The following is a 24,949-nucleotide window of genomic DNA, read 5'->3' on the forward strand; positions in this document are numbered from 1 at the left end:
TCAAGGTAACCAAGATTCCAGCGGTAATCAATTAATAGAAGATTAATATCTTTTATATTGATGTGTTCAAAATTAAAGATATTTTCTTCTTAAATATATTAAAAAATATCATCATAGAAACCCATCATCATATAAATGGATTCAGCTGTTGTCAGTACGTAATATTAAGGAACTGAACAATTTTGGAAAATCTTTTTACCAGCCAGAGAAATTTAGAAGTTCATGTTTATAGATTAAGTACAATTTTAATTGTCATGCTCCGCATATTTGATGAAGTATTTGATATGCTATAATAATTCTATAAAATGATATTATGGATTGAAATAGTGACTTTTATTTAAAGATGAAAATCATATAAGATGTATTTTCTTTGGCAATAAAAGTCCGGGGTAGACGAAGGCGGAAAGGAAAACCATGATACGTTGAACAAATCAGTTTACATGGTGCAGATTGATACACCGTAACGAAAAAGGAAAGCAAAGCTATGGCACGGTGAACAAATCGGTTATCACGCACAATTGGAAACACCATAATGATCCACGAGTCATGATGAAGACCGTAAACGTCTGTAGAGATGACCTCAATCTTGTAGCAAAATAAACATGTTTTGAATCGAAAGCCTAATTTTAAGAAATCCAGCACGGTCCACACACTCAGTGTACCCATGGCAAGCTCTTGTATAGTGATATGAAAACAGCAGGTGCTGCAAAAATGTTGCCAAAGGTGAAAGGAAAGTTAACAATACGGAATGAGGAGCCATAGCGCTTGTCGTATAGTTTGGCTATGATTTTTCCTTTCTTATCGACCTTCTAGTATAGTTCAAGATATGAGGCCGACTTCATATTGTGTTTAGCATCTTTTATCTCTAGTTCTTTGGGGTAGATGCACTTAATAAATCCCCGACACTGGGATTGTTTTAAAATAATACGTCATTTACTGGCGGAAACTGAGATCCAATTGGAACAATCTTCGTCGATTAAGTAGATCAAATCAAAGATCAAGCGGTTGATTTGTTATCACGTTTGTTTGTTTATTAGTGCAAATAGAAGCACGATACTGCATTTTCTTCTTTTAGTTTTTGGAAGATTAATTTAGGAAACCACGATTACGAAAAAATATTTTGCAGTTAATGTTGTAACATGATAATCATGATATTTGATGTTTTATCTTTATGCGTTTGTGTTTCAATTGTTGTCAATTTCGTAAACATAGTTCTGTGTATTTTTTTATTTATAATATTCAAGACAAAGACTCGACCTCTTACCAATTACCAAGAAGCGGGCGAACGTAGCTGATGGGCATCACTTTCAATACAAAATATAATCATTTAGAGACTTGCATATACTTAATTTAGATGTTCATTACAAAGAGTAATTCGATCGCCTGTTTTACAATAATCCTTTTGTGTTCTTATGTTTGAGTTTCTCAGTTGATGTAATAACTAATACGATAAATATTCTGACATGTCGTTCCAAGGAAGAAAATATATATGAACAGATAAAGTGGACCACGACCTCTATGTAGGAAAATCGTTATGTGGTTCACAGATCTGCCCACAACAAAAGAATGTCTAGGTCATAACCGCAGTACGCAAATTACGTAGGTAAATTGTCTTCTTGATAAAGCTCAGACTGAATGAACTAGCGAGAATTTTGAATATGTATTTCTTATGGATTGTTGTTGGATTATATGTTGCGTTTGTTGATTCTAAAGATATAAGGGTAAGAAACTTCTAAACTGATTGTTATATCAGCACTGTACGTGCATGTTTTATTTTGTCTGAGAAGAAACGGAGAGAACTATTTATTATTAATTCATAGAAGAGTAAACTGAAAAAAAAATCAAAACTGTAATGCATATTTTTTTAGTGAAGAAACCAAGGAAAAGCTAATACATTTGCTTGATCATACCAATTGTTACCACACTGTATTCATTGTTCCAAAAACACGATAAGATAAGAAAAATGATAATCTATCCATTAGGCATGTACTGGTTGTTTTTTTTTAACGTTTTCTTTACGGATGGTCTATTTGTTTGAAAAAATTCAGTTCATTATAACAAAATGAATCAAGAATAAATTTAGGGAAACGATCGTCATTACTATCCAAAGATGAGGGAATCTCCCTATTGCCTACAATAATGTGTTCAATTTTACATTCACTGTTTTTTTTATGGATATGATACTATACCTTAACCAAAAATAGTTTGCAGTCCTTTAGTTCAATAAATACATGCCATTTAATATAAAGAGCGAAACCGAATGTCTACCTTTGATTTGTTTTACTTTACAGTCTGTTAAAACGTGTGACCTCAATCACAGAAACACGACTTGCCCGATGGGATATTGTTGTGCTCGTGACGAATTTATTCTAGAGGACATTTTGTGCAAACCTTTAGGAAAACTGAATTCAGTGTGCTCGACGGTGCCGTCAGATAATGAATGTCCTTGTATAAAAGGACTTGTCTGTAAAGCAGATTTAGTAAGTGGAAGTTTTGTTTCCATCTATGGGCATTGTCATAACATCACTATAGACAATACTCCAACTACCCAAAGCTCTGCTAACGATACAAAACCACATAATTTTCCGCCACAGATACACTTGAGCTCGTCATCTATTACAGTTCCTATAACCACGACGATTGGAACGACGGTTTTATTTTTGAACGTTACAGATAATGACAATGATACTTATGCAGAGGGTAAACTTCACTGTGACATTCTAAACTTCGATCATTTTATAATAGAAAAAATATCCCTACATCGTTTCGAAGTGAAAGTTGCTCTTAGTCTAAAAGCTTATGTCCCACAGCAAGTTCTAGTTGACATTCATTGTGAAGATGATGGAAAACCACCAACAAATAATGTAGCAGTCATCGCCGTTTATTTTGTTTACGAATTAACAACTCCTGGAACAACGTCTGGAATTCCATCATTAAATACATTATCTACTAATGCATTACGTTCTACGATTCAAAAGATTTCACATAGGATGTCATTTTCAAATACTACAAAGGAATTAGTGCCTAAAAAAGTAACATCAACGAGTAGTTCATTATCATGAAAATCCATTATCATGAAACGGTTAAATGGTTCATAACTAAAGAAATCCGCCATTAAAACTTAAATGTTGTGTAATCATACGTCTTACATTAGTATCTCTCATAGTTGGATTCTATCCATTGCATTAATAGAGGTGATATCAATTATTTGAAAAACGCCTAGTGCTTCATTTCATTTAAAGCAGCTTTACTTGATCAAATCTAAAACATCAGCACTATGTTTACATTAACAATACAAACTCCCTTTCTAAACTCTAAAAGGATATTTGAAAAAAAATCATAATTATATAGTGTTTCCAGCTCCTTTGCTTTAAGACGTAATCATTAAATATGCAATTGCTACTTGTATAGTCTGTTTCTTAACAAAATGAATGAGGACATTTACAACTATATATTTATTGTGCACCACCAGTATCAGTTAGAATCACGTCTTAACATCACGTTTGTTACACAATGACCGAACCTATTTGTTCCTTCCGTTGCACAGACAAGTCCATTTTTACATGGACACAAAAACATTTCCGGTTTTACCATGCAAAGGTCATTTTCAGTCCGTAATTGTTCGCACCCCTGGTAGATATGCAGCCTTTTGTTGACTGATTGCCGCAACCGATGGAAGAATACCTGATAAATAAAGTGCTATGTTTAGAATAAATGGCTCTGAAATATCAGTTAAACTTGCCAAAATAATAATAAATTCAAGTAAATCTAATAAGAAATCGCACAACCAGAAATACAGATGTTGGTTTATAACGGTTAAATAATTGGTTCATACCCAACTCCTTAGATCAATAATTGGTTCATACCCAACTCCTCAGATCAATAATTGGTTCATACCCAACTCCTTAGATCAATTACATCTCCATATATCAGCTCAGTATTTGTCGGATAAAAGTTTATTATGTATGACTTCATACACGGTGCACCTGGTCCATGCTCCCAGTTTTTAGTGGAGTCCGAGTTGCTCATTTACTTTTGTTACTTTGTATGTATGATTTTAGTTACTTTATGTTCTTTGTTGTGTATGTCTGTTTTCCATGTCTGGTCTTTGTCCCTGGATTACATTCTTTTGATTACCGCTATAACCTTGGTTCCCTTGATTACTCTTTCATTGGAGTCTTCATTTTGAGTTTTGGAAATCATATCTTGTATGGATTTGTGAAGGAGTGATTAAAAGTATTTCAGTTGAAGTTACTATAACGAGTATAGGTATGGTGAATATGTCAAAGAGACAACAACCCCACAGGGCAGCTGGCCCCAAAACATCATTATTAGTCGCTAATTTACATGAAGAAGTGACCGATTTAATCTAATACAGTAACAACTTGCTGGTCGCGCGTTATTAATCTCAGTTATAACATGAATGTCTAGTTTGAGTAATTCCTTATTCAAGAAATAACTAGTAATTATGTCTTCCAAATACAGAATGATCGAATAGAAAGCCGTTTATTAGAAACAAAGCAATTAATTCATTTTGAGAGCAGTAACAACTTGATTCAATGTAAGGACATACTGTTGATAGTTAATCGAAATTTGCAATATTACAAATTTAAAAATTCAATTAACACCGAGGCTTCATCCCTTGTATACCAAACGATTGAACTTCTTGGTGCTGGATTTGGTTTCCTATTTCAATATATTTGGTTTTGAGTATTTCTTGTCTACAATGGAAATCTTCATTTGTATTTGAATCTAATGCTGAAGATGAGAGTTTTTGAAACACGTGTAGAGCACTTTGCAACACTTACATGATGAGAACGTTTGTGTCTTACGTCACTGGTTGTTTTTGATAAGTGTCATATTCACCGAAAAACCTTTTAACGTAACGTCAATATTACTTCTTTTTTTCCATTTGTGATAAGATGTGTCTGACCTTTATCTTCAAAGTCACTACATAGACTAATAGGTCACAGAGTATGACACAGAACTTGTACTGACTAGTTTATACCTTATAGACACAACAATGGCCTGTATTACATGTCCTGTTGTTTGTTACGTTACATTCGTCTGCTCCTGGTTTACTAAGTTCGGCAGTAATGTTGGTGACGTGTAAGTTCGTTATCTGAAAGATTATGTTATTTGTACTTAGTGACAAAAAAAAACAAAACAAAAAAAAACTGTTAAAGTCAAGTATTGCCAGAAAGAAAGACCTCTTAATGGAACAATTCAGAAATCCAACATCTTTTCCCGTTTACGAAGTTGTGCCGTCGCAGCGTACTCGTGAAATACGGCTAAACAAATCAGGACAACAGCACTGCCAGGTTGCTACACAGTTTGTACCACAAATTCACGAAAAAAACAGTTTAGGTGTTCAAATGTAACAGTTCCACAAATAACCATTATTAAGAATAAACGAATTAAAGTAAAACTTACCAAATAAACAAAAAACATACCAACAACTCGGGTACAGAAAATTTTCCGAACAAAGGCATCTTCAATACGCATATTAATAAACAGACGGCAGATAAGATATACTGGCAATCTCGAAACCATCTACATTAATGAATAGTTCTGTTTAAACATCACAATTACTCAGACAAGAAATTCAAAACAAATCCAAATACTTCCGTCGTTAAAAGATATCCAAATAAAACAATTTTAAGCAAACGGTTATTCTAAAACAGAATGAAGAGAATGATAATTTTGTCTATGTATTGATTGTTTATGGTGATGAAATGAATATAGATGGAATATTCCTCAATTAATCAAGTGCTCTAAGAATTGCTTTGACTTTAGTTAATGCTTTTCAATAGAATTTGCATCGATTCCGCACCAACCGAGTAGTACTTGACAGATTGAACTGTATGCGCTTTGACATGTCTAAAGAATTGTAGCATAAAAATGAACAAAGTAAGTGGAATGCTTTTTCACTACTGATATAGACACGAAATAACTGTTGCTATTTTAGATTTGAATTTTGAAAGTTCGTCATTGTATATTTTTGAATGTTTCTTAATACGTTAATTTACTTATATTTATTTAAAATCATCCTCTAAAACAAGTCAAACACAAAAATATTACAAATAAAAGTCAAGGTTAGAAGTAACGTCTTAACAAGATCCAGCCAATAAGAGGCAAAAAACAATTTAAATACATTAAAAACTAAATAAGTAACTAATGTTACTAACTACAATAATTAAATACCAAAATTTACAAAAATTACTTAACCAAATACAGTCTGGAAACTTTGTCACTCTGCCCAACCTCTGTTGTAAAATCCGATGTAGAACTCAGTTAACTATACAGCACAAACAAAGAATAATTGAAATACTAAGGTGCAATGTAATTCCCAGCACTTAATCCAAAAGGTACAATCTTCAGTCCACTATTAAAGAATTGATGAACTCACATATAGTTGTTTTCCAGAGCAGCATTCAGTCATTCATTAGTTCATTTGTTTGGCTTGTCAGATGCCCAATATTTATATATAAAGTCATCAATAATTAATATAAACAGCACTTGCTTTGTTACAACTTCTAGAAAATTCTATTATTAAAATGCATATGAGTGAAATAATAATAATAATAATAATAATAATAATAATAATAATAAATGAAAAACACAAAAAAAGAAAAACAAACCCAAAAAACATTGAGTTCGTTCGGTTGTCACTCTGATGTGATTACCTTAGTGAATCTGGTCTTAACTGTGCAATGAAATATGTATATCGGTTAATCAAATTGTGATGACAACCGTATAGCTTCTATATTGAATATATGAATAAATGTTGAATACATCCCTGTCATATGATCTTATTTGACAGAATACTCGACATTGTACAAACCACATGCACGACAGAAACGGATAACAGTGAATGAACACTGAAAGTTTTCAGATACTGCCACTAAAAAGGTTAAGTTTATAACTGGAAAGTAAAAATAATAACGGTTGTCGTGACGTTTCGATCTTAAACGTCCTGTTTCATCTATGTCTATGTAACAGAATACGTATGAAATGGAAGGTACAGTACATTTTTACCAAGATCATTTGGTAGATAAGATGTAAGTCATTTTTAAAATTAAATCATTTCGGACATAAAACACGGGAACTGATATCGAAGAATTTCCTTTGGAAATCTCAAATATAAGTTTTTGATATTGGATATGATTCATAAATAATCGAGGGATTAATAAAAAGGTGATTTTTGATTTTCAAAATTTGCAAAATTTAATTGGTATCTTTTGAATGATTTTCCACAATTTCATATTATTTTCATTGATTGGAATGAAATCGCTTAAAATGAATGGTACATGGAGTTTCTCCATTGATATTGTGTCTTTGTGGAAAATACTTGACAGAGTGTATTTACAAACTTCTTTATTGTTGTTAGATATTTACTGGATTTTACTCATTTGTAATAGGACAGGTGCCCCAGGGGGGACAGGATATGCTTACCCTTCCAGAGTATCTCCGTTTTTGTGTTAGTGATTCAGTTTGTTTGTGTGATGTATTGTTTTCCTTATCTTTAGTGTTTTATATCTGGTTTTGTTCATTCTTTTTGCTACATAGTGTATTAAGATCGTCTTTTTTCTGTTTTACGTTCAGACCATCTACTTGGACTTGTTTAATCTGAATATTTCTCCTTTATATGTTAGTATAAGTTATCCTCTGCTGCATTTGTTTTTCAGATTATATATTTTAAACGTGTTGCATTTAATAATAATAAAAAAAAACAACAAAGTAATGTGATTTGCCAGTTAAAAACATGATGTAACGGTACAAAAGTGTGATGTTTAATTACCCCTCCAGTTGACCTTTAAATAATTTTTTCGTTCATTTCAGCAGTACGTATCATATGCAGAAAACAATATTATCTCAAAAATTTCAATTTTAATATCGGTTTTATGAAATTGTAACAAGTAACACTTTTTAATTTTAATCAATTAATCAATAAGTAAATGAATCGATTAACTACAGATTGTGAAATGAGTCATATTACGCATTTAATCTAATAAAATAAAAATGTTGGTTAAACACACAATATTGTGATTTATCCTCGTATACGTAACTATATTGTGGGGTAAAAATGCAGTGGTATTTTGAATTTCAAATGTCAATAGAAATAGACATAAAACAATTATAATTTAGGTCCGGTTTATACATGAACAAAAGAATATTGACAGATAAAATCAATAGTTTCTGTCATGAAAATAAAGAAAAACAAACACCTTTGCCTATTTATCTTAATTTTATAGCTAAAGTCTTAAAAAATACAAGAGAAATACTAATCACGTATTTTGTAATTTAGATATGCTGTACACGTGTATCAAGGTGCAATCTCTCATGAACAGCACTGGAATCAAATATAAAAAAAGATCTCAATTTACAAATTAATTGTATACAAGAACTTCTCAACACCTAATCAAGTAATAAGCCGAATTCATCACCGAGAGATTCAGTATTTTATGTATTTTTACATTTGTAATCCTGAATAATTTGATAAATAAAATGTGCTTGGTAGATATTTACCGAATGTTCACTGAGTAAAATATTTTGAAAATTTTAAATAAATTCGGTAATTTCACTCTCAAACTTTCTCACGCCAAACGTCACCAAATGAAACAACACGTGTATCAATCTGCCCTTCACAAAAATTTAAAAAAATATATTGAAAATAGCAACAAATAATGGAGGATATATATATATATAATAAATAGGATAATCAGCTGGTGACGAACCAAAATATTATCACTCATACCAAGAACGCATTATGATTTAACTACACTTGTTTAATCTAAGCTTTCGACAGCACTCGTGATTATAATTTGGTTATTCACTTTTCCCAATTGCTCATTTACCTTTGTTACTTTGTATGCAATATTTCATTTACTTGATGTTCTGTTTTGTGTATGTATGTTTCCCATGTCTGGTCTTTGTCCTCGAATTTCATTCTTTTAATTTCCGCTAAAAGCATGGTTCCCTTGATTACTCTTCCAATCAATTATCCTATTTATATTATTCGGGATATGAATGACTACTGGGTTGGTAAATACCATGGGAGACATTAAGTCCGACAGCAGTGGCAACAACCAAGATTAAATAAAAAAAAATAGTAGTTATATATATAATGTCTCTAAATTGCAAATATGATATTGGAAGCAGATACACACTGAGTATATACTGTTTTGACATGCGTATAGTGACCAACTATTCAGAAATTTGAATATCGATGATCATAGTATAATTTTACCAAGTACATTACTAGCAATTGAAGAATTTTCTCGAGGATAGATACATACCAATGATAGTTTCTTTAAATCTCCAATTTTCCGAATTTAACATTGACTTTCGCAGTACTTGTGATAATATGAAGTCGTTATGTTAATTAACAAAGGCAGCACATATATTTTCTCATACTATGGTTTTCGAGAAACAGACGTCAAGTTGCTCATGATATGTCACGTTCTTTGTAGACAAAAATGGAAAGGCGAACTATTGCATGGTGAACAAATCGGTTTTCGTGGTACAGATGGAAAAAACGATTTCATCATGACAACCATTGAATTTTTGTTGTGATGACTTTTATCTTTAAGCAACATAACCCTGTTCCAAAACCCCCATTTTAAGGAATCAAGTGCGGTACAAAAAGCTGCGTTATTTCGGCGAACTCTGGCACATCGTATATGTTGTGATATGCAAACTCCATACGCAGGTGCTGAAAGGATGTTGCCATTGACGAAAGGAAAGTAGAAGCTTGGGGACGAAAGTCATCGCGTTTTTTGTATAGTTTGGCATTAAGTTTTCCCTTTTCATGTATTTCGTGACGTAGGTTAGGAAATAAGGCTGACTTCATCCTTTATTACAAACATGCATAGTAGAGAACGTATTGGCTTCATCGGGAATTTATTAATAAATGCAACATTGACACTCATCAACAAATTCAGAACTCTCATATGTTTCAAGATGAAAGTACTATCAACTTGACAGCAAATCAATGTCTTCCTATTACTGTTTTAGACTATTACATGCAATGACCTAATTAGATCTCCCACGAATAAGTATGGTGAATATGTTAAAGAGACAAAAACCCCATCTGGATGAACATATCAGCCGAAGTCCATCTATAGGCCTTCAATTAACGACTAGGAAACCGCCAATAAAACAAATCATCATACACAGGTACTTCAAAATAATTGCTCCTATATACTCAAGGAGAATAAAAAATAAACAAAAGATGAAATCGAAACATGACACAATGAGGCCAAAAATTCTGCCTTGGGACAGGTGCAAAAATATACGTCGGGGTTAAAGTACTTTGACTTCATCAAAACCTTTTCTGTATAAGTTTGGCCACTGTGGAAAAAAAAGTATTACAGAGTTAAATAGGGGACGTCACCATCTAAAAACCAATTTGTTGAAAATGAGAATGAAAAATCATGCCTTTTATCGTAAAATTTAGTATTAAATTTACATTATCGATATGAATACTAAGATCAAGAAACGGACTTTCTTTGTTTTCAATTTTAGCTTTATTCATAGACAATTTTTGTATGTATTATTTTGGTTATTCTATGCTGTTCGTTGTGTGTGTCTGTTTTCCATGTCTGGTCTTTGTCCCTCGATTACAATCTTTTCATTTCTGCTAGAATCTTGATTCCTTGATTACTCTTTTTACAGTATAAATATCGAAGTCATCGTTGTTTAGAGCCAAATTACCGTCCAAATATCTTATTAATAGTTTTTTCTATCAAATGTTGTTTGGATGGGTCTTTATATTTCTTAGCCATAAATTGTTATTGGGACAGTACAGAAAGAAGTCCACAACAAGTGGTGCACAATTGGTCCCCATGGAAATACCAATAACTTAACGATAAATGGTTTCGCCAAAGCCTACGAAAAAGTTGTCTAACAGGAATTCGAATTCTGTAAGCATATCAAAAGAAGTCCAATCAACGTAGTGCGTGTGTTTTTCTTTACTAAAAATGATCTAAAAGAATTCGAACGAATATAATCACATCACATCATAAATGACCAATTGAAGAGATATTTGAATTTTTGTTTTATGAGACTATGTCGAAGTGTAGTGTGTAGAGTTGAAAAATGCATGATCATGTAATTTATTAAACAGTTCAAGCGAGTTTTGAACACTCAAAGAAAAAAAAAAAAAAAAAGCCACTTTTTCATAAGCTCTGTCACGAAAACTTATATTAAGATAGTTTATAGTATAGATCACTCTAGTTAGTAAAGTCTAATTGTAGAACGGTGACTTGAAGAGGAGATGAATCAATATTTATAATTTGATTTGTGAAGTTTGGGGGAAGGTTATTATCTTTTAAATGTCCCAATCAATTTTCATTATACTTGTTCCGGATGGTTGCGTGAAAACCCTGACATACAGTTTTCACCTGCGTTGAATTCCTTATCTGATATCACTACATATTTATATAAGACATTACTGAGAGTCAAAAGAAACATCCGAAACAAACTTCCATTACGCTGTAACATTTAGTATAGAAATTCCAACCAAATGCTGACTGTAGTGGAATGTCATCTATTCTCTCGTCATTAATAGATAATAGCTCACATCTGTAAATAAAGACACAAATATTTAAATAAATCTTGTTAATACTGTTTTTTGAAAAAAAAATATCAAAAAGTGGAATATACAATGAAACCTGTTTATACCGAATCCCTTTCGGACTTTAAAGTTGTAAAATACATTAAAATTGATACAAAGGGACTTCAAGAAGTATCTGGTTTAGACAGGTTTCACTTTATATGAAATGTGTACCAAACTGTATTCATTGATAATAACTGGAAAGGCAAAATCCAGTATATGACAGACAAGGGACACAAATGAAGAAATTGCAGACAACCGAATCAAAAATATTATACACACAATAGAAAATAAGGGAAAGAAACAAAAACGAAGAGGACAGACCCATAACTATAATGGGACGATATAAGTCGAGGGTTGATACCACATGTGATGTCATGTTCATTATATCATATATTTTAATTATACTTTTGATACATCGCATCTACCCAAAAGAACTTGAGATAAAAGATTCTACAGACACTGTGAAGTCAGCCTCATATCTTGACCTACACTTAGAAATCGATGGTAAAGGAAAACTATTGACCAAACTTTACGACAAACGTGATGACTTTTCATTCAGAATTGTCAACTTTCCTTTCATCTGTGGCAACATCCCTTCGGCTCCTGTGTATGGAGTGTTCATATCACAACTCATACGTTATGCCAGAGCTTGCCGAAACTACGCAGACTTTTTGTATTGCGCTAGAACTCTAACAAATAGGCTTCTGGAACAGGGTTATGTTGTTACAAGATTGAAGTCATCACTACAGAAGTTTTATGGTCGTCATCATGAACTCGTGGATCGTTATGGTGTTTCCATCAGCACCATGAAAACTGATTTATTCAACGGGTCATAGTTTTCCTTTCCTCGTTTGTCTACCCCGGACTTGACTTTTTATGAGCAACTCGGTAGGTGTTTCTAGAAAAGCAGAGGACGCTTACCCTACCGGTGCACCTGGTCCATGCTCCCAGTGTTTAGTGGAGTCCGAGTTGCTCATTTACTTTTGTTACTTTGTATGTGTGATTTTAGTTACTTTATGTTCTTTGTTGTGTATGTCTGTTTTCCATGTATTACATTCTTTTGATTACCGCTATAACCTTGGTTCCCTTGATTACTCTTTTAGTATGTTTCGTGAAGGGGTGTGATGCAAGGTGTGCGATATAGGTCTGGGGATGTGATATTGAGTATACAATATATGGTTAACAATACAGGGATAGGGTTTAAACAAACACTTATAATGCATACACAAAAAAGTTAGAATATAAACTAAATATATGACATATCGGCATAATCGGTGTAGTTGGTATCTTCTGCTTCTTCAGACACATACATAAAAAGATTGTATACTGTCCATTTCAAGCATTCTGGAATCAGATTTACTAGGAGATAAATCTTAAAACTAATGTCAACAAGATTGATTGACAGATTTGTTTTTATACTATTAACAATTAATTAAAAGTCATATATAGTGAATCTAATTTGTTTGTATTTAAAGAATAGATTAATATGACAAAGATATAAGACTACCTGTGATCGTTGTCTTTATAGTTAAACCCAAAACAGTTGCTGTCCCGTCCACACTCTGCCGAACACTGTATCTTTGTATCATTTATGCAATACATGCAAATCACATTTGCCCTGGTGTTTGTTCTTCTACATCTACTAAAATGTCCAGTAAAGTTTTCTGTCACTAGTCCAGATAGAAAACAGAGCAAAATGCATATTATATAGATCTATGAAAGGAAGAAGTCCGTCTCATCAAGTTTAAAATAAGAGAGAAACAAAACTGAATTTGATGGCGGAAGACTGAACAGCATCATACTTTGTGAGAAAAATATCAACCAAGGGCTTCTTTTTGTGGATTTCTAAATTCTAAATCTAAATTACACTGTACTTAATTAATCGTTAAACGTTTAAAATAAATGACTTCACTAGATCTTATGTCCATTGCATTGAACCATTGATAAAAGAAAATATATCATGCATATGAAATTATTACATTGCCAATTTTTACCATTAATAGCTATACGCCATTCACCAGTTTCTCCGTAATTGCTGTATATGAAGACATCTTTCACAGTAAAAGGTGAACTATCAATCCATCTATGAACAGTATTGTTCCTCGCCGTATCTCCCTTTCCGAATTCTATTTCACCATTTTTCCAGCTTATCCAATGTGGTGTGAAGACATTACAATCGAGCATACCCGGAGGTTCATGATATATTCTTTTTTTGATAATATAACCTGTATTTATGTAATTTGCCTTTCGTGCCCGAATTACCGAATATTTACTTTTACCACCATCGTAGTAAACATTATAGAGTGGTTCACTTGAATTCCTATTTGTTGAACTGGATAGGTGAACTCCAGTATGATGACATGCCTTAACTTCAAATAGAAATGAAGTTTGATGCACGGCCGTATATCCATAATTCTTAAGATCAATTGAACTATCCAGAAGAGTAAGTGAGGAGAACGGCTTTTTACCGTAATCAGGGGTATCGATTAAGTAGGTTATCTTCAGTCCTACAAAGATCCCAACATAATATAGTATACTTTTGTAGTGTGCAGTTTTACAGAATTTACACCTTCACTTTTAGATAAACTTTCTCGTCCTTAATGTACTAAGATGTCAAATAAAGCAATGAGACCATAATAAGCACGAGGAAATAGCCTACCTGGAGGCATGCAAATTTCGAAACGTAAAACATGGAGATTTTAATTGTAATTTTAATGGCAAAATAAACGTATTCTCGTAGTATACTATTCAGTTAAATGAAACACTAAGTACATTGATTGGTGTAATGAAATTATTTGTAATAGTGATATTACTTTCTCCTTTCTTTTACAAGTGTTTAATTTTTTTAAAAATAAAGATCTGATATTGCGGATTTCCAACTAAAACCTTTCTAAAAAAAATATACAACCCCTTCTCAAATCAACCAGGTCTGACTATGAGGCAAATGGTCTTTTACAGTAGAGCAATACATGAACTCACATTTTTTTTGAATTAAGAATTAAGATAAAAAACATTTTTCAACTTATCTTCTTTATTCAGACACTTTTTTGTTTGGGGTTTCCATTCTTTTAAAATCAGGAGAAAGACAATAGCGAGGACTTCAGATTTAAGTATATTTCACTTATTGTTGTTAATTGAAAAAATAAGATAGCTAAAACAACATTCTGTATGTTACAGTTCCTCGATATATCGCCTTATCTTACGGACGAGATCATAAATTGAAATTTGAACTATGTCATTTCCATATCAGCGAAATTGCCACCCCTACCCTTGAACTACAAGTATATATGAAGAAAAATATTAATTTTTGATAAATGTCTCTGATCGGGTCTTTCCACACACACTCTTCAAAGGAATTTGGTTGATGTTGCTACTTTAAAATTCGTCGTCGAATTTCGATCTGTTAGTTATTTGAAAAAATCTTTAAATGCATTAACATGAATATATAGTACCGTCCGAATTTAGCCTTTGCACAATAATAATTGTTACGACTGTCAGCATTGCGTAGTTAACGTGTATCATTTTTTGCGGATCAATGGTTAGTATTTTGAGAATCATATGCATTGCATTGTTCATAAATAATTCAGAAATATCCATTTTGATTTTACTTAGCACCAAACTCTTTTAAGTGTGCAGTTTATAACATTCTTAAATGAAACCTTTCGTATTATATTTTCACTGAAACAGAAAATATCTTGACACCTATTAAGCGTATAGTTGCCTGTATGCGCAGAAAAAAGAAATCTCAAATTAAAGTCTAAAACACAGTGTTCAATTGTTTTTAGAAAAGAATAAAACTGCCACAATTTTGATGCTTTAAATCTCATTATGGGCAAAATCTGCGTACAATTTGGATAAAGAAAACAGAAAGACAGCGTGGGCCAAGTGAAACAACAACTAGGACAAAGAAAAAAGTGCATACATACGTAACATCAATATATCATATTTACTAAGCAAATTCATCTTTATTTCAAGTCGATATCGACTTCAATATATATACATTTCTTTTCGCAGAAAGAAAAATATATTATTCCGAAGCAGTCGGTATTGAGTTTGCTGTGGCAACACATGACACCCATGATGCTTAACCATGGCAACATAGTCGAATGAGCCCACAACCTCGCAGATCATTGGATAAACGTGGTGGTAAGCGGTAAATTTTGTCTAGAATATTAATATATTTTATCAAAACATTCTGTGAATTTTATAGATTGGATAATTGCAAATAGCTTACTGGTTGAATCAGTTGAATAATTTATTGAAATACGAAACATAGTACAGTGATGTCATAGTTTGCCGTGTTATAGGGGTTTCAATGACAGTAAATATCGCGCGAATCTAAACATAGTACATAAGTTTTAAATCTGATATTCGAGAAATTTCGTCTGCTATCTTTCTTTTTTATAGAGGGTACTTGTTGTATTGCGTTATTAACTTTTGGTAACTGATTTTTTTTCCTATTTGCAATGTTTAGATTAGTATTTCATGTAGATAATTAAAGATGAATGCTTCGTGATAATTGGAGCGATTACGGAAAAAGGTAGTTTTGTCAGATAAGAAATAATTATACCGCTTTCGGTATTCTGTATTCGAATTATTCGAATTTAACTGAAAAAAAAACATGGCGTTACTTGCGCAAATTCTTTTAGGAAATCAAAACAAGTGCAATGAAAATTATTGCATCCCATTATTTTTGCAAAAACACTATTGCAAAAGATATAAAGTCTTTCGTGCGCTACAATTTTTGCCCTGTGGTAGCCAAGTGGTAATTAGGCTTTATTTTAACAATTTAATGCACCGTCCGAAAACAATCACGAAACCTTTTTGTTTCTATTAACGATACATCTGAGCTCAAAATCAGATTTCTCGTAGTCGTGGTTTGGAGGATATACTGGTAAAAACATATGTTACATAATTTTGAAATAATAAAAATAGGCTTACGATTTTTCCATGAAAAAGTTCAGTAGAGTACCAATGTTTTAGTTTTACAGGATAGGAAAAAAAACAAAGAAAATCATTTATCTGTGAAAATAGCGAGAGAAAAATATTGCAATGCGAAATTAAGACTTTTATATTGTCTTATTCTTATTTCAAATGTTGTTAATAATTTCTACATTAAACTCATGTTTTAGCTAAAATATGGGTTCAAATATGCTCAAACACCTTCATTTAACTTTTTTTACGGTGCAGCAAGCACTTATTTACTGAAATTTACTGGTAACAAACTCTCAAGACCAAATGAGCACGCATGAAATACTATGGACATGTTGATTTTCGAGTTGTACTTACTTCCGCTATTTTGGTGCAGTAGACAGATAAGCATGAAAAGTTGTGTGTAGAAAATTGATACGTGTGCAAGCCGTAGAAGATTAACTGAACATGTGTTATCCACTTTTAGATTTGGTGCCAGTTAAATCGAAATGGATATTTATGAATTATTGATGAAAATCGCAATACATATGGTATTCACTAAATACAAATATGTGATCAAACAAATGTGTTTCGGAGACCGTTTATGGCGAGAGTATACATCGGGTATGCAAATTTCTTTATAATTTCTACATGTTAAGCGCATTGTATACATCTTTCATATTAGGCAAAATATGTCATCTCTTGTGCTTATGTACTTTTTCTTAAGTTTTAAAAAGTGTTGAATGGAATGTGTATTGGTCTTGAAAATAGCCGTTTACTTTTAAAAAGATCTAGAGCAAGAGAATTTAATTAGACACATCTGTAGCAAAAGGTAATGTACGTATAAAATGTTACACGCGGTGCACTAAAAATGAATAACTTTTTGTGGTCATCCAATTAACGTAAATATGGATTGGCTCATGAATTTACCACAGATATGTACTGTGACCTTGTTATGTCTTGGTAAGTAATAAAACACAAAACTATTGAAAATGTTTGATTCTTCGTATTGACATTAAATTTTTTTATGAATTCATATCATACACCTTCATCTCATTAACTTGCTAAAAAGTTAAGAAATAACAAAAACAAATGATGCAAAGTAGCTCCAGTCTGAGCTTAAACATCAAAATTCTTTTCTATCTTCTAAAAGGTAAAGTTTGTACAGTTCTGAAATTTAATTCTTTCGAATATATTTACTGAAATAGGAAAATATCTTGACACATTGGACGTAAAGTAAAATTCCTATTTGCAATGTAAAGAAACTCCACGATAACTAGTAAAACAACAACTCAGATAAAGACACAAATACATAGATGCGTGGGGTAAAATTTATACATCAATATCTCATATTTACTTAGATATTAATTCTAATTTAAAGGCATTATCAATTTTGAAATATTTTCTCTTACTAAAAACTCACCATACACAGATAAAAACATACACAATAGAAAACCAATTGGCCACATTAGTATTTTGGTGTATTGATACATTCTTCTCCTCAATCGTTTAAGATGACTGATTATTTTCTACTATCAATGTTTAGATTAATATTTTATGCACAATAATTAAATATATATGTTTCGTGCTAAAACATATGATGGATGAGGTGTTTTAGAAATAATGTGACCATAATTATTAATATCCGGAACACAAAGAATTGAAGCATTGCTAAATAGGTGATCATTATCATCATTTCGCATCACTCACGACAAAAAGAAGAATATCTTACACTGAAAATGGAAAATCGTTCTCCAAGCTCACACAAATGGACATATTTTAAGACGACTCGGTTCAGGAAACGTTAAAGTCTCCGAATATTCGTTATTTTGCACAATGAAAACACCACATTCAATGGTAAGGTGCTATTAAAAAAAAATCTTATTTACCTCTCTCGATCTAAAATTCGATACAAATTATTTCTATATAAGTATACCAATTTGAATGGTCCGTAAAACTTCGAAGCGCATATTTCAACATTTTGGTTTGAGTTCCAAAATACCACACAAGAAGCAACATCACGTCCTAGTTTTTTGGTAATGTAATAAATAGAAATCGAAAGTTTAAACAGAATCATTTTAGTAAAAATTTTAGTAGAAATTTGTTAAAATAAAAATAAATAAGTTATCTTCACCGGATAATTGTTACATATTTGAATTATGTCTTATTAGTTCTAACATTCATTCATTCTTTTATTACCAAATTAAATATAAATTAACTCGAATACATTCCATCCTTCTTCCTGTCATTACCTTTTATCTTGGCATTTGTACGAAGAACTTTTAATTTTAAATTTTACTCAGACATTTTATTTAATGTTTTCAATAAATCTTGTTGGTTAACATACATACAACTGTATGAACAATTGAATAAAACCATTGTTGTGACGTCAACTTATTGTTAAAACAGTGCTGTGGATCCTTCTTTACGAATCAACGATGGGTAAACAATCGACAAACATTCCAAAAACATCTCAATCCAAAAAGAAAGTTCAGTAATTTTACTAACTATAACATGTTAAAGCACCGCAAATCTTTCGATAGTCCCTTCGCCAGTTTGTATTCACGGACTGGCGATTGACTGTATTATCCGATTTGCGACTTTAAGACCAATATGTATAGGCCACGTGGCATGGGCGTATATTGCATGTACCTAAGATACAAAAGGTCTGGATCTGCTCCTGTTTCCTGCTACCAGTAGGAAAATAGAGTATGTAGGTAGAGAATTTATTTGATTAAAAAAAACATTTGAAATTGAGTTAATGGGGAAACTGTAATTTAACAGTGCTTGAACCAAAATGGCTATAAAATGGTTATGCTAGGCACAAAAAATAGGGTAGGTTGGGTAGCAGAAAACAGACATACATTTTTGCCTTAAACACCATAATACTTTCAAATGAAAAGGGTACAATACACTCATGTGCATGTAAATACCTAACGAAAATGATAATTTAATTATACATTTAATGAAGAAAAAGTCTTTCTGAAAGTCAGGCAAAGTGGAAAGTCTGAAACATGCCAGTCAACACCTGCCAATCTGACAATCTGATTTTATTTTTTGACCGATAAATCTTCTCTATCTGAAATGACCATTTGTATCTCTTCAGCACAAATACGTGGTACTTTTCAATAAAATGTTAAAAATGGTGGTTTTTGAGAGCATTACATGTACTTGAAATGTACACTTGCAGTGCATTTTAATGAAATTTCCGCTTCTTTTGTTAAAATGAAGTGAAAAAACTTGTTTTTCTTTTGTGATTCTGAAGGTACAACTCATCAAATTACACTGTCTAAATGGTGGATTATTCCCATACATGTTTCACACACACTGTCTGATCCTTACACAGATACATTTACATGTAACCATAACGGCTTATAGTTCACGAAAAAATTATATGGACATTTTGTTAAAGTAATGTATGAGATATTGCCAGCATACTTCGATTTTCACATGTCCGGCTACTACAAACAAAATACATTTATTGTGTCATATATGGAGCACATGTGCTTTATTTTGTATAGTATTATAGCTACTTATAAGGAATACATATGTGTAAATGTAATACTAGCAAGTTTGTTTTTTTCTCAAATAAGAAAGAAATTGAGACAAACCTTATAGCTTTTTCATCAGACAACAATATTGTGATTACAATGCTGATCGGAAACTAAAACATGTCGAATTGACGACCTGGCTCTACTATCAGGTCATATCATACATGTAGGAATTCCGGGTCATCAACTGTTCACATATCGACATCTTCATATCGATAGAAGTTGCTGTAGGTCGTGGTTTCGCTCGAAACGTCTTTAAACGTTTGAATTCAATATTGTTGGAAATACCCTATATATACCCGACGCGAATTTGCTCACTTTAGTTACACAAAAGGCCTAATTGGAGGTCAAAACAGATTACTATGGGGACGTCAAAACAATAGTTTAAGTGACAGAAACAATGAAATAAAAGAAATCACTCGCTCTTCGAATTCGTGGTTTCTTTTTACGAATGAACGGCATTTCATTGTATCTCTATTACATAATAACTACTTTACTAAGATAGCTTTTCCATGTTTTCTAGAATGCCGGTGGCGTTTAATAGTTCTTTTACAAAGTTTTTATTGATATTTTTATTTGAGTGAACAATAAGTGCTTATCAGTTGCTTTTGGCTTTTGAATTACCATACAGAAAAAAAGCCAGTGTACTCTTTCTAGGAAGATACAGCGTGTTGTCTTTTGTCCTATTTGTTAAGGTGTCTTTATTCTGTATAGATCCCAAGAGTAAAATCAGAATTCAACAGATTTTTATAGTTCATTTTATTGTTGTATTTTCCAACCACTGTCCCAGAATAGAGTGAGGGTTGAGCGCTCACAAACATGTTCAATCCCGCAACATGTACCTGTCCCAAGCCTGGAACCTGTAGCCCAGTGGTTGTCGTTGATTTTTATGTTCATTGTTATTAGTTTTACTTTTTTATAGATTAGGTCGATTTTAGTCTTTTATAAATAGTTTCACTTAATTTATTTGGGGGTCTTTTATAGCTTGTTTCGTTGTTTGTTTTAACCTCCACACCGGTTTACTGAAACCTTATCAACAAAACTATGTCCTGTCCCTCAATAAACTATTATTGAACTTCCACGTACCCCGATCATACACTAATGTCTAATATAAGTAGGAAGAATGTACTAGTATATCTTAGTACAATGTAGTTGCCTTTCTACTCATTGTATCTGCATACATATAGTGGGAATATAGGAGAAAACAGTTCTCCTGAACAAATATGAACCTGACATTCTTATGCATATGCATAAATAAAAGAAATATCTACCCCCAAACAAGGATACCTATAAATGCCATTGTACAAAGAGTAAAAAAAAATAAAACTATTTTTATCTACAAAAGTCTGAATTTCCCTTTTTAAAGAAAGTCTAACGAGCTCTATTGTTTTAGGTCAAATCTGCATTTCTAATTATTGAAAGTGTACTTTTTAATTCTTTTGTTAATGTATTGAAATCATTAGTCATTTCTGTGGATTATATTAAACTAAAAACACTTGAAGTAGATACATAAATAAAATAGAATAAATTTTTTTTTTTAGATTTTGATAGATGTCTATATGGAGCGACTTGGACAAAATCTTGTAGGAAACCAGCAGAAGTGATTATTGTTGTTTATGGAACGTCAACCTAAATTTTACATGGATAAGTAAAGCTTATCCATTGGTCTGGGTAGCTTTATCTTAGGGACAACATTGTTAGGAAACAGGTGGAGCAAAGGCCAATGCTGGCTTTCAAATTTCGAAGGGACAACAACGTCTTCATCCCGAGGAACCCCGGTGCCCTTCGTCTATGAATGCTTTATTTAAATGTGCTATAACTGAATTGTTACCAATTATAGCCTTTATTAATTTAGTTGCTGGTAATTGAAGAACCATGCTGTCAAGAACTGTTTTTAAATTTATTTTACACGTTTCTTTGAATATTATAAAACCCTTTTATCCATAACGTAATTACAAAGTCCAAAATACAAAATAAACTAGCACAAAAATATACATTTTTCAATGCAAATAATTTTGCATTTATTACATACATTGTCACATCAATCCTGTCTAAATTATGGACCAAATGAATAAACATAAACTTTATTCAAACTATAAATTAATTTAGAAAATATCAGATCTCTACTTTTTAGTAATTGTTTTTCATTTATTCCGTCCTCGCCCCCTGAAAGGTTAGCGAAGAATGAATAAACGTCAGAATATCAAATGTACGAGAGAAATTGAAGATCATGCAAAATACGTCTGTCTTTGGGTGTGTTCGATTTGAGATCTATATAAATCTTAGTAAAATGTTCCTTTAGAATTGACTAGAAAATACCTACCACTAAATATCAAAAACAACATATAATTACCCCGTTAAAGTAAAGAACATATTTAAATTTCAGAAATATTGCTTTATTTAAGCTATTCAAATAATTATCAATATTAAAATTTATATCACAATTATACATAATTACAAAATTATTACACTAAAGATAGGCTTGATTATTAATGTTACTTTATTGTTCTATAAAGAAATAGAATAACTTTCCAAATAAAATAACTCATAACCTGTCAAAACCTCCCTTTTCCAAATAAAAGTATTGATAATAAATCTGCTGAAATATAGAAATCATATTTTCTGGAATGATATTTAACTATTAAATACTATCCCGGATAAGAATCTATGTGTTAAACATCACTTGAAATTATATTTTGGATAATGATAAAATTATATATATAATAATATATAATAAATATCTCAAAACATCCTGGATACTAATGAACATCTTAAAAAATCATAGGTATTAATTTGCATCTTTAAATATCCTAGGTAACATGTCACATGTTCATGAACATAACAGATTCCTCACAGAGTAGATTTTGCACACGGAGTTCCAATATCATAAACTTCTAAGAGCATATTCTATTTTTGTTCACAGTTACTTACTTTGATACAAAAATATAAAAGCACTCGCAGGTTCTTAATCAAAAATGGTATTGCTTACCCATTTTTTTTTACGGAAATATAGTCTATAAATCAAATTCTTTCAAACTGCCTTTGCTTTTGTTACTCTGTATGTATGATTTTAGTTACTTTATGTGCTTTGTTTTGTATGTCTGTTTTCCATGTTTGGTCTTTGTCCCTGGGTTACATTCGTTTGATTACCGCTATAACCTTGGTTCCCTTGACTACTCTTTTTAAATGATTTATTCGATAGGGATACAATTTTCAAATTGTTGTCTATTCTTTGAATTTTAGTTTCACAAATAGAGATATGATATTCGACCTTTAATTGCACCTTTAAAAGAAAGGTCTGAAAAATTCCCAACGCTGTTAGAACTGTCAAATTTGCGATAATATTGTGTGTTTTGTTCCGTTTTTACTTTCAGTTAACTTTTATGTTGCTGGAGTATGTAGAGGCAACTTATTCGCTACATCTGTGTATAATGTTGTTTTGGGACCAGCTGCAGCTTCCTCAGCGGTGTGAATGTCCCCTCGCCGTTCATTGAACATCCATGAGGTGCCTTAGTGTGTTTACACTTGTTAAAGATATTTCGGAGTCTCTCAAACAACACATGATTTGATTTAGGTTTTACGCTGGTGCATTTGTTGAGCTTCGTCATATCCGTACTTTTTCCATCCTTAAACGCCCTCAAAGAATAAAATTAATCAGTAAAAAAGTGATACGTTCGGACTGTTTAATAAATTGTAGCATTATAAAATATATAGTACAATGTAACGGAAATGATCATACCTTCTTATGATTATAAAATATCAGAAATTCTCTCTGAATTGGTTGGATTATTCAAGTCTAGGACGTTAAATTGCTTAAATCCATGAAAGACCATTTTTGTACCTAATTCGCGTAAATCATTATCCGATTTAATGGGGAGTTGTCTTTAATTTCTATTACAATCAAACAGTTAATTAATCTATTTTTAATCTAAATCTTTAAAATAGTAGAAAGTATATATTCAAGATTTCTAAATTTCCACGTAGAAAAACTCATAGATGTCCGTCAACTGGATGTTACACAGTTTAAACATCATTTTTTGAACTGGCAATACACACGAAATAGTCCAAACGTCACGAAAGGTTGCTGATTACTATGGCGGATCATATTCTGGGCCTAACATGCACTTCCGGTTGCCCTACTGTTACTGTGGCAGTTGCCAAATGTTAAGCGGCCAAGTATTCCAGAGGAATCATAGACAAAAAATATTTCATAACTCGTGAATTCAAATATCATACAATATAAACGTTATTTAATTTCAGTATCACAACAAACTCGCCGAGGCTTTTTGTTATGATTTTAAATTAAGATAACTTGACCTGAATATTTTGCGACATTCAACTTTCACTCATTACGAAACTTATGCTTAAAGAAGACCATGATATTTTCCGGCACTATTTATCGAATTAAATCTTTATATATCTAAAAATCCAATGATCAGCCGTCACATATATTATACTGCTTCTTGATTGAACAAACTCATTAAAAAGAGTAATCAAGGGAACAAAGATTCAAAATATGTTAACGGAAAATCTATATGCAATTGAAATAGCATATTAGTGAATATTACATTTAGATGGCCTTTACTACGTAACTCACTTAATATATCAGTAAGTTCGGTGAGATACTTCGTTCTAATTAAACTGTACCTTTATTTAATATAATTACTTTCCAGTTATTTCAAATTTCAAGAAATGTCTACATATAGGGACTTATAGGTTCAGAATATAACAAGATTGATCCTTATTATGTATAAAGGTAATTTCTTGATGAACACATATCTTTTCATTTAAGATTTGTGCCTACATAAAAATAATATCAAGTTAAGTTAGTACTGTGTTGTTCTGGTATATAATGTTTTGTAACGTT

The 24,949-nt window shown here is 31.8% G+C and overlaps 2 protein-coding genes across 5 annotated transcripts; one reads left to right on the forward strand and one right to left on the reverse strand.

The window, feature by feature from the left end:
• Nucleotides 1-1,562: 1,562 nt before the first annotated feature.
• LOC148615229 (uncharacterized) lies at nt 1,563-3,136 on the forward strand. Its single transcript, XM_088589942.1, has 2 exons — nt 1,563-1,721; nt 2,292-3,136. The coding sequence occupies exons 1-2, from the start codon at nt 1,659-1,661 to the stop codon at nt 3,060-3,062; spliced, it is 834 nt and encodes a 277-aa protein (XP_088446068.1). The 5' UTR covers nt 1,563-1,658; the 3' UTR covers nt 3,063-3,136.
• A 304-nt stretch (nt 3,137-3,440) lies between these two features.
• On the reverse strand, nt 3,441-6,429 carry LOC148615230 (uncharacterized). Of its 4 annotated transcripts, none has more exons than XR_015923853.1 (4): nt 6,229-6,411; nt 5,434-5,553; nt 5,009-5,122; nt 3,441-3,684 (listed from the first exon to the last, which is right to left on the reverse strand). XR_015923853.1 is itself a non-coding variant. In XM_088589943.1 (4 exons), exons 2-4 carry the CDS (start codon nt 5,490-5,492, stop codon nt 3,475-3,477), a joined length of 363 nt encoding a protein of 120 aa, XP_088446069.1. In that variant the 5' UTR covers nt 5,493-5,553; nt 6,229-6,424; the 3' UTR covers nt 3,441-3,474. The 4 variants fall into 4 exon arrangements, 1 of the variants encoding a protein (XP_088446069.1); XM_088589943.1 differs by having other exon boundaries at nt 5,454-5,553; nt 6,229-6,424; XR_015923854.1 differs by lacking the exon at nt 5,434-5,553 and having other exon boundaries at nt 6,229-6,429.
• Between the last annotated feature and the right edge of the window lie 18,520 nt (nt 6,430-24,949).

This window comes from Perna viridis, chromosome 6 (genome assembly GCF_037379345.1).
Source record: "Perna viridis isolate PV_CMFRI_1.1 ecotype Kerala chromosome 6, ASM3737934v1, whole genome shotgun sequence".
Taxonomy (NCBI): domain Eukaryota; kingdom Metazoa; phylum Mollusca; class Bivalvia; order Mytilida; family Mytilidae; genus Perna; species Perna viridis.